General features: G+C 37.8%; 1 protein-coding gene across 4 annotated transcripts in view; it reads right to left on the bottom strand.

Annotated features, from left to right (window-relative positions):
• The window catches only part of RAP1GDS1 (Rap1 GTPase-GDP dissociation stimulator 1), a 99,544-nt gene that overhangs the window by 63,576 nt on the left and 24,200 nt on the right, over window positions 1-11,768 (bottom strand). For 2 of the 4 annotated variants that reach the window (XM_030492053.1, XM_030492055.1), the window contains exon 2: window positions 68-178. In XM_030492053.1, coding sequence (XP_030347913.1) covers window positions 68-178 — 111 coding nt within the window. The remainder of the gene's footprint in view (window positions 1-67; window positions 179-11,768) is intronic. The other 2 variants (XM_030492054.1, XM_030492056.1) reach the window with 1 other exon arrangement.

The following is an 11,768-nucleotide window of genomic DNA, read 5'->3' as shown; positions in this document are numbered from 1 at the left end:
ATTTTACTATCTCCATTTTAATTCACTGATTATATGATTTAAAAATTGAAAGGTCCATACAACTTACTGTTTTGTGCCAGAGCTTGAAGCAGACAGTCCAAGCATCCCTCCAAGCTATCTGCTGTGCTGTCAGTGGTTGTTATCTTCAGCTTTTTCAGGGCATCACTTAGATTATCTGCTTGGTAAACATAAAGAAAAGAGAAATCAGTCTTCTCAGTGTGGTAACAGTATTATAGCCCTGAATGTAAATAGTTACTGTGAAGTAAACAAGATCCTTTATCAATGAAGAAGGCATGAGGATACAAAAAGCCAGGAGTCAAAGGTTATAAATGAAATTAAACTTGTCAAATTTAAATATACATTTATCATTCTGTATCTCAGGATGTCAGCAGGCACTTTACGAAATGCCACTGAACAGCAATTTAGCCATCAATATTTTCTCAACCTAGTTCGTGCAGAAAACCAGCAGCCGTTTCTGTGCTTCTATCCTTGTGTGTGTGTGTGTGGAGAAACAGGATGGAAATAAACACATCTTGATTTTTTTCATCGATACAGTCAAAGTAATTGAAAATGCCATTTTCTGCATGCTGTGTAGGCTTCCATCTAGGCTATACATTCACAGATGCATAGTGCTAAGCTTTTAGCCTTGTAAGTATTATGCCATTTTCCACCACAATGTTACAAGTTACCACTGCTTGTATGAACTCTGTCAACTCTTTAAATTCAACCAATGCATAAAAACATAAGGCATCTTCTAGAAATATGAAAGTTCTGTTGTGGATTTTAGATAATTAAATAACTCTTCCCACTTGAAAATATGAACACCCAAATGCAAACCACAAAATATAATTCTCAATAGATGCACGTTTTTTCTCATAAAAGTTAGGGTAATATGACTGCTACCATTTTGAATATTCTGCCTATTCATCAGCAAGGTATAAGTGTTAGCAGCTGCAGCCTGAGTCTCTTTGGTTTGCCTGCTGATGACTAACCTCACTCTGAATGGACTACCCTTTTAAAAAATGAGTGCTGATTCAGTTTCCATGCCAACTCTGTCAGTAAGCAGAAAGTGTTACTCAAAACAAATAATGTTAAATAGTGTCTAGCTGTCTCTTGTTCTCCAGTGACTAATCAAAAAGCCTTGATCCAAATCCTACAGAAACATAGGTAGAGTCTCTTTGCAATGCATCACTGATATCTTCTGAGCCTGAACAGCAGCTCAGTGCTTGACACCAATGTAGGAAGCCCCGTTCATAGGCGAAGAGGCAGCTGTTGTGCCTTGCCTCCTCTTCACTTGCCCACATATGGGATGGTGCAAAGGAAAGGAGGCATGGCAAGACTTCCCTTTGTCTTTGAGGCACTGTGTGCTCAGTGGAGACACAGCAGGCATCCCACGAAGAGAGCAGAATATCACTCCTCCTGGAGGTGCTCTGCTTCCAAAGCTGTGGCTTTGTCCCAACTCCATTTTTTATTAGCATATGCTTTTGTAGCCCAGTATCCCCATGTGCTCAGTATTTAGGTATGAAATTTATAATGAAATCGTTTATCAGGCAGTTAGTTTGTCTGTTCAGTAATGAACATATTCTTAGCTACACTATAGCCAGGAATCCCATTCCTCCTAAATGCAGAGAGATAGCAGCTTGCAGGCAACTCTGTAAAAGTCTTTGGGGCAGCTGCACTTGGTTGTGCTCCTTGGGATCTTAAACCTGCCTCCTACCACCTCTCCTTGCTATGCTGAACTGACACCTCCTGGAAAAAGCTACCAAGGGGAAAAAATAATAAAAGAAAAAGATTTATCATTTTCCCTTGTACTGACTTATGTTACTCTCTAGCAGGCTTACAGCAGCACATTTACTGAATAACGCTTAACTAACAGTAGAGCTGAACAGGCACTGCAAAGTCTCATTGCTTAAATAAATTACTCAGGAAATATTGCTGGAATTTGTCAGAAGACACAGGTACAGGGTACTCAATGACTAGACCCAGTTCTACAATTCAACATTCTGCGCTCGACTTCCTTTTATACTTTCCTCACCCACAACCCTCTCATATTCTTCTCTTCAGTTTTCCACTAATATAGCACTAATTCTCTTCCATCCTAGAGGCATCTCACCTCCCTGTAGACTCACACACTTCGCTTTGAAACTGTAGCAACCATTTATAGTAGGAGGACTAAATCTAATAAAAAACAGGGGTTCCCACAATCTATGGAAGAAGAAAATGAACAGGTAAGAAGTTCACCTTCACACCAGATTTTGCAGACTATGGAGGGAGAAGCTATTGTTATCGGAGAGCACACCCAGACTTTATTTCTCTCTTACGGCCTCTTCTACATTACATGTGCCACATCAATCACAAATTCTCACTTATGATTTAATTTTACTGTGCAAAGAGACAAGTGCTTTACCTCAAATACTTGTAATTTCTTCCATTCCATGTCACATCAGACTTGCAATAGAATTAGGAAGGTCTCCCCAGTCTTTTTTCCTACCTCCCCTTTCTGCTCAATGCCATGTTAAGCTTTTCTGGGGAAAGCCAACTATTTTAATACTCTACAGTTACATATGATATGCAGAATTATGCATTTTGGGCAAAATTTTCAAATGCAGCTATCCAAATATTTCATTCCCTAGGATAACCAGCTCAGTTTTTCATGGTACCAAGCATGTGCACATCCCACTGACACACAAGGACATTTAACTTTACACAGCCTTCAAGAACCAATGGACATGTGTGGCAATGGTATGCCATGTTACTTTTAAAATATCTTATGAAACTATGTTACAATATGTGCCAAATTGTTATTTCATTAGATCTGATTGGATACTATAACTACTTTTCAAACAGTAGAACTTAAATGAGAAACCGTATGTATGAACTGTTTCTAAAATAAATTCCAACTATCCTTGATTTTCTAACAAGCCTACAACTCTAAACTTACTGCAGATTGAAACCTACTCTGTCTTTCGTGCAAAAGAAAACGCAAGTAGGAATACTGTAGAAACAACAGACCTCTTAGCACAATCTCAGAAGGCCACAGGCACAGAGGAAAAAAACACCCTTCAGGAAAGACTTTTATTTGCCCATTTTTATTCTTTCTGTCAAAGCTGGTCTCCTTTCTGAACAGGGTCAATACCCTGAAAGATACATTTACTTCTGAAACATGAGAATCTCAGACATATGCAAATACATCTTAAACAGATTTGAGGTTTTGTTGTTTTTTTTCTTTTCTTTTGCTGTTCTGAAAAGAACAAAACCTTACAGTTTGAGATGACAGTGACAGGGATATTCAGAGGGGAAGGGCTGTAGCATTCCAGCAGGCTCTTACCATATAATCACACAAGGCTTCCTCACTTCTGCAGTTTCATAGTTGACCTGAACCTGTCATTTAGGGAAGAAGTTGCAGATGCTTGTCTTCCATGTACAAAGCCCCTGTTGTTTTCCTGTGATTACCTCCTGCTTACCTTCCTGTCCCTTCTTCTCCTTCTATAGAAGCTGTTTCCAGTAGTCTTGTTACTGCATAGGTTGATCAGATTCTCAAAGGTAAAAAAACACTGGATAAAAACAACATAAGGAATCTTTTGGCTGAGTGTCAGGGAAACATGAATAAGTAGATTTTGGCAATATGCAAGATCATGTGAAAGCTCACATCAGTTGGGAAGCTCTAAGGGGGCAAGATCAGGACGGTAAAGGTAAAAATAAGGCTAGTTCTGTTCTGTATGGCACAGTTGCTCAGCAATCTGGTATCAGGTCATGACTTTATGAGGCATCAAATCAGAAGTTTAACAGAAATATCAACTATTTAGTTGATGGCCCCAAGCACACGGTGTCACTCAAACTTAAACTTGGCTTACCAGATTGCTTTCAGAAGAATTAGTTCTCTTACCTGGAAAGAAAGCCCTGAAAACCCCAGAGATCTTAATTCCATATATCCTAACAGTGCCAACTAATAATTCAGGAAATGGAGTCTGGCAAGAGCTGTCAGACCTGTCCAGCCCATTCCACCTACTGCTGCACTTTCTTTTCTCATGATAACTACTCCTGCACACTCATAAAAATGAGGTGGTTTAAATACTATAGTAGCCCACAGAGCTTTTGGTGGCACAGCATTACTACTGTTATTTCTCGCAACCTTTTGCTATCTCTTGAGCATGCATTTTTACAGAGAAAAATAGTCAGAAACTAACATAAGTGAAGGCTGTAATACTTCATTTTATTTCACAATACCCTTTCTTCTGAGAGCTTTTCTGTGAATCATTCCTATTTTCAATCACTAACTTATTTTATAGAGAAGAACTGTTCTGTCATCTCGTAAAAATTTGGTAGTTGATAAACCTTGTTTAGGGTCAGGGCCACAGGAATGCTAGCTAGACTGCAAACAGTTTTACAAGGTACCCAACGACATATCTAGGGATGCTTCTGTGGACAAGAATCAACTCGCTAATTTTGCCTTGAGTTCACAGCATCTTTAACCAAACCACAAGAAAAAAATTAAGGTATGCAAAAAAGCCATCTTCTAAGGCTGACATTAAAAGAAATTATTTGGAATGTTTTAGCTGGTTATTTAGATGGTCAGTTTCTGTCTGGACAATTTGTTTTTACATATTTTGTGATCTTTTTCCAGTATAGATATTTTCTTTGAAAATATGAATTCATTTGAACATATCATTAACATTTCCTATATCTTTTGATTGACAATATACTGTTATTACAGGAATTATTGTTATACATGCAAATTAACAGACAAGGAATTCAAAATTTAAAGATATTGAAATGAGAAATACTGGAACAGACTGATCAGATAAGAAAAGAAGTTCAAGCAGTTCTGCTATTTCAGGGATAGTGGCTGTATTAGCCTCAGATCCCAGGCTGTTTCACTGCATCTCAGGAAACAGACATCAGACCGAGCATAAGGAATGATGCTGTTTTATGAGTCTCTTTGTGTTATAATGGCATAAATGCCTTAAAAATTTAAGTCTGTAGATTTACACGGACCTGTATGGACTTTAACTTCCTAGAATTTCAGTACAAACTAGCTCATATGGCTCCTGAAGCTGGCTGCCTGAAGAGTAGACATATTTGGCCTGAATTACTTTTTGCAGCAGGAAGCCCTGCAACTGGTGAGATCTGTAGCATGCCTTTGGTCTTTAATGACCTCAGACATCCCTTCCCCAAAGAAAGCATAGAAGCCTGGCCTAAAATTATCACAGCCCATTACTTTGTAGGACACTGAATAAGCTGTCAGGTATGCATAGTATGAGTTCTTAAATGCATATAAGGAAAAGCTAAGACACTTCCCCCTTGGATGCCTTGTCAGAAGATACCTAGTCCCACACAACAGTTTATCTACCTAGACATGCAAAATACCTTGAACACACACACACACACACACATTTATTGGGACAAAAGAACTTTGTCCTCATATTAAAGCCATTGCCAAAAAGTACTCTCCCACTTTCTTTGCAGCAGCTGCCCTCAAGCACTCCCAAATGTATAGTGTTTTCTGTCAAACCACCCAAATCCATCATTAGAAACAACTCCCTGTTCTTATCCCATCCAGGAAATTTTGAAACTTGGCATCTAATCAGGAGGTAGATGTATGCTGTCAGAGGCCAGTGGTAAAGAATTAATTTTTGATAGGTAATGCCAGGAGAAACTTAGCTGGCTATTTTCTCCTAAAAATAATAGAAGTAACAGTGCTCTTCTAATAGCAAAGAAAGTCTAGTGTGACTCAATGGATTCCCACAGCATTTACTTCTCAGGAATGGCAAACAGATGAAAGCGGGTCCTTGCAAATGCAGTGTTTTACATGCTGCCAGAACACAGCTGGGTCAACCTATCAAACATAATCACAAACTGGATTAGTAACCCATCAAACATACTCACAAACTGGATCTGACACAGATACGAAATGGATCTGCGTGTGCTACGTGAACCTGTGCTCCACCTTTCTTCTCTGCTTCTTAATGGCATTGCAGGCCAGAGCTGGGATATGTAGGTGCTGGCCATCAAAGCAGTCAATTGCCCCTTTTCCTTACCAGGTCCCCTTATGCCTGGTTGCTGTGGAAATTTAGGCTGCCAGAGATTTATTGACACTGTTCTGCAGGCACTGTTCAGTCAGCAATGTCAAAGACAGACCTCCAGGCAGAGAAACACATCTCAGAAAGCTGGCAAACAAGCACAGGTGCTGTAGCCATGCTGGTTTTATCTGCAGGTGGCTCTTCTCACTTGGCATTATTTGAATAAGATGCTTTTGGCTGCACCAGTGCTCTTGTATGCTTCCTGTTCCCTGACTCTCTGGAAAGACACAGCATGCCTTCAGGGCACATGGGTGTAGCATTAGCCACAGGATGCTGATTCTGCAGAATAGAAACTATATTTTCACACCACGTATAGTTTAACTGTGGAACTGTTAAGAGATTTGAACTATAAACAGAGTCTTTTAATATATTCAATTAGAAAAAGAATTAAAAAATGAGGAAACTAAAGTCCATGCATGGCTGTTAATACTATGATATGCATAAAACTTCCAGATTAGGAAATTCCTAAACATCAAATTACTGGAAATTGGGAGACTACCACCCTGTACTTGCCCACCTCCTGTTTCTGCCCTGCTGAGTTTTTTCCCAGACATCAGCTACTGGTCATTCACTATCAGAGATTGGACAATTGGGTGCACTGTCTTTTGGCTACAGGTGGGCCATACAGCATTTGCACTGTCACATTGTACCTCAGTGATCTCGTTGACCAAGAAAAGAAGATGGACAAATGAATCTCCCCGTATGTGTTTGAACTTTACTGGGCCATCTGTTTGGAACCAGCAAGCTGGAAAAGATTTTGGGTTCTGTGGTCTCTCCACAGCCAGCAAGGTAATTCCTGTGTTATCAGCTGCATCTTTGGTGCTGAACTGGTCCTGAGGCTGATACTGGCCTCAGGATTAAGATTAACACTTAAATCCATGAATCCAGACATCTTAATCAGTGATTTTTAACAGCAATCCTGCTTGCTTGTTTCTGCCCTACCATGTTCGCTCCGGTGGGTTTTGTTTGTTTGTTTTTCCAACTAATGTAACTGGTTCTAGGGAAATACTGATCGTTAACTGCAGGGCTCCTCCTGCAACCTGTTTTTAACTTAGGTACATTTGCTCTACTTTTCTAGCATAGTAACTAATTTTAATGAAAGTGCCTATTTTTGTCAACAGTTCAGCTGCTTCATTCTTAAACACTTTCTGAATCTTAAGATATATACCATCTGGTCTTAGAGACTTGTTACTCTTTCATTTATCCATTTGCTTCGGCATCTGTTCTTCTGACACCTCAATCTCTCATGGAGTTTCTTTTTTATTACCTGAAAATACTGACAAAGTATGACTCATTGCAACCTGAGCAGTAAGCTACCTAATTATTTTTGGTAATTATCAGGTCAAACTATACATGCTAACAACTACTTAGTTAGTATTCAAAATCAGAATAGAAACTTAAACAAAGCAGCATCAGCCAGCATTCAGTTCACTTGGAACCTCTTGCCAATGCAAAATTTTCAGTTAGCTATAGAATTCATGTTAATTTTAAGCAAATAGAGTGGTGTGGTATTGGGGTTTCTACTTCTGAACTTCCTCAATAATATGCCCATAAATAGAATTAAACAGATCCACCCTAAAGATAACCCGAAACAGAGATAAGCTAAATTACTTTTTTTCTTGTTTTCTGTTCTGTTGGGGTTTTTTGCCTTGTGGGAAATCTGAGATCTTTTAAAATAATTTTATTATTTACTGTAGCTATAGATAAATAATACATTAATACAAACATATTTACACTATCGCAAGGTATATTGATCTGTAGCTGCTGTAATTGTTTTCTGCATGCTAATAATCCTTTCCCCAGTATTTAAATCTTGAGCTGCAAAGGCTGAGCTGTAAGAATGACATTTCAGACTATTTTGCAGAATCTTGGAAGATTTGTATCACTTCCCTAGAAAAATCTGGTACAGATTGAGGTATATTTCATAACTAAACACTGAAGATCTGGAATTATCTTAAGGTCCAAAGAAACTGATCAAAATTCAGTGAAATCAACGTAACAACTTTCACGGATTCACAAAAAGCCCCTAAAAGTTTTGGTTAAGACAGGTCCTAAGAAAAGGATTAAAGAGATTTTCTTCATAATTAAAAAAGTATTTTTTGATAAAGAGAATCTGTACTGGATTAATTTTATTTAAAAATCAGCTAATGATAGAAAAAGTAATTATTTCAACTAAACAAGACATATGGTTCTCAGTTTACAGAAAGATCTTTTGTGGTACCAGGAGACATGCAGGGCATAATAGAAAATACTGATTGGGGCTTCTAATAGACAAAAGCTTTTTAAATTCTCATTGGGTCCTTAGTGAGCAAGAAAGACACACATCTTCAGCGACAGAAACTGAATCCACTTCAGTGGCTTTATTCAATGTTCTGTTATAAAACTGATAACAAAGAAAGTAAGATGCCTGTTTAACCTAACTTACATGATGTGCTGTATCAAGATTTGAGAGCGTCAAATTTCACAGAAAAATTGTTTGGGTGCTGAATGGAAGAAAGTCTTATTGTTTCAACCCCAAGAAATATATAATTTTCCTCTCTGTCCTCTGCTTTAATTCTCACATGTTCATATGACTTTTAATAAACATACTAATTTCATTAAATTCATACATATCACAGTTAATTTCTTCAGAGTCACCCTACTGAATAGATCTTAACCTTTTCCCTTACTTTCTAGAAAATTTTTTAAAGAAAAAAGGAGCAAGATAATCAAAAGCCTAACTTTTTAGCATCTTGGGAGTTTATATAGTTCTTATCCATCCACTTAGGTTACATGGAGTCTCTAAACCTCTTCCAAGGAAATCTGTACAGGTAATCTAGCACATCAATAGCAATCTTCCTACCCTTCCTACTGTATTTACACGATGAAAGTACCAACTCATATCCCTGGTGAAGAGATCACACCATCGTTAGAAATAACAGCTCAGGCATAGACATATATCAAAACCAAAAGAAAATTATAAAAAGACAAACATCCGTGCATCATGGTGCATATGGATTTTTCTTACTCTGTGTAACTGGCTAACAAAAACATGGTGTTATTTAATAGATAAAATGTTCTCACGCTGACAGATTGTGTCAAAACCTATGCTACTGACCATGCTGTGTAGAAGCACTGAGGCCAGGAGCACTGCTGTCTCTAGACAAAAGCACTGAACAGGTTGTTTAGAAAAAAGAAGGGAAACACAATTAAGGATTTGAAAGCACACTGTTTAAGTGCACCACTGCACACCTCTGCTTGCCGAGTGTGATGGGTGTTACACTCCTTCCTCCTCCAGCCTCCTACAGGGCTGATCCGCAGCAATATAATGTGACAGCTGATGTGAAAAATGCTGGGGAGCATAGTTGGGTATAATAAACACAGAAAGTTCCAGAATTCAATCAACCCACATATATTCAACCATGTAAAATATTTGCCATATAATACAGTGCATGCCAAGCACAGGATGAATACTGGGGGTTTTTTCCAAGGGACGCCCATCTCTTATAGGACAAATGCTCTGTCAAAGAACAGTTACTTAATGTCTTATCCTCCTCCTTGGTATGTGGTTTTAGTCTTATTTAGCAGATACTATTACAAAATCCTGTTCTGAAGGATTATTTCCATTCTCATTGGCAATTATGAAGTTAGTATCATTACGTCATAGTGTTGCAAAGATATTAATGTGCTTGTTTTTACAGGATATTTGTAAGGTAAGATGGAATCAATATAGTATGTGAGTGAATGGGAGAACTGAAACTTAGAAAATTTAAGGTCAAAAATATTTGTGTGGAAATTTGGGGGTTCCAACATAAAATAGTTCCTGATTTTCAGGTTCCAGTGATACCGCACATTCTGGATTCCTTTGGAGTCTTCAGATGCAGATACGAATTATCCCTAGCATTTCCATAAAGCAGACTGCAACACATCATGGGTAGCTATCAAGAAAGCATGAGGTATGATAAGAGATTACCAGGGATGCATTTGGTTTAAAAGACTGCCTACCACATTTTCCTACAGGAACTGTGTGTCAGGGGGATCCAGGTCTTTGTGAGAATATTCAACTATTAACTGTCAGACCAGTTCTTCTCTATACATGCCCACCCCTCCTTAATTCATGACACGGCTTCCAAGTACTGCAACATAAGAGGTAGGGTCTTCGAAGCAACAGAAGGTATCTGTCACCAGATTATCCTGGATTACTGCCCACTCTGTGCACAGAATGAAAAAAATTATTACTGATACTTCAGACAATAGTCCAGACCTCTTTCTTGCTACTAAAACGAAAAACCCACCAAGCAAATGGAAATGGACAGCCTAAAGCAGACACTTGGCATAGAATACAGCTCTTCCTGAAGAGTCAGTAAATGAGTGAAACAGGATCTTGTATATAAAGAGGTAACCTTAATAGTAAATCAATGCTATCATTCCCTACAATGCTATATTACTTATAAATAGACAACCATACAGAGCAGGAATATAGAAAAGAAAAGCTTATGTGTGCACCTGTATATACACACACATGTAACTAGTAGGGCTTGCATTTCTTTACTGGCTCTTTTTTTCATTTGTGTTAACTGTTTTATTATGTTCATTTGTCTTCTTTCTTTCCCCTTCCTCTTCTGCCCCTCCAGATGATTTCTGCCTGAAGCATTTTTAATCTAGCAAGCTAGAGACACTTTGTCAAGTCGAGACAGCAAGAACAGAGAACAGGTGATAGAAAACAAACACAAGAAAATTAATGTACAGAAATAGTACAGTCTAGAAACAGCACTTTTAAAACTGTCAGCTCTCAGCTTGATCTTTTCTTTGGGATGATCTTTGCCTATGCTACTGCGTATAACCTTTTCTGATCATAGCTACTCTAAAAGTCTTGATCCTAATATGATTCAAGTTAACTGACTACAGATGGCAAATGCTAATCTAGACATTAATAAGGAGGAAAACACTTCCTAAAATAATTTTTAATTTTCCTTTAAATGATTTCCCTTACTATATTAGAACAATAATAAATTAGAACAATTAATAAATATATATTATAATACTAGAACAAAACCTCATGTTTTTTTCCTTTGCATAATTTAATGGGGTTCCCAGTTCTTCATACTTTTCCTGAGTTCTGTACAAAATATGTCTTGTTAGGCACAAAATAACATATATCTAATGCCAAAGTTAGTCTGAATAGACATTTGCAGGATGCTACAATGTGGGATAGCAATTTAGATTTGAAGTATACATTCTTAATCTATATAACACGGTTAATCTACTGTTACCTTTTTCAATAAACAAGTTAAAATTACTTTTTCCTCTTGTAAGGATACTGGGCCTACCATCTTCTCCTACATGAATGGTATAAACAGAGCTGGGGCTTTAATAAAAATAAAATAAATAGATAAATTAAATTAATTACAATCTGGCAATGCAAGGCTTAGGATACAAAGTTCCAAATCTGGCAACAGTACTGAAGAAGCAGCTGACAAAAACTCTCAATGACTTCAACAAGCTCTGAATGTGGTCTTTGGCCTACACTATGCAAGTGAGTACATATAAATTATACAATGTAAGTACATAGTACAACATCTGTCCTAACTATACTTATGCTACCAGTTTGAGTTACTGAACAAATACAGGATCTGATTCTGTGCAAAGTCCTCAGGCTCATCTTCCACCAGCAACAGTGAGAATTTTGCCTGAATAAGATATCCAGGC

Source organism: Strigops habroptila, chromosome 7 (genome assembly GCF_004027225.2).
Source record: "Strigops habroptila isolate Jane chromosome 7, bStrHab1.2.pri, whole genome shotgun sequence".
Lineage (NCBI taxonomy): Eukaryota > Metazoa > Chordata > Aves > Psittaciformes > Psittacidae > Strigops > Strigops habroptila.
Note: the sequence above shows the minus strand (reverse complement) of the source record. Positions and strands in the feature narration are given on the sequence as shown.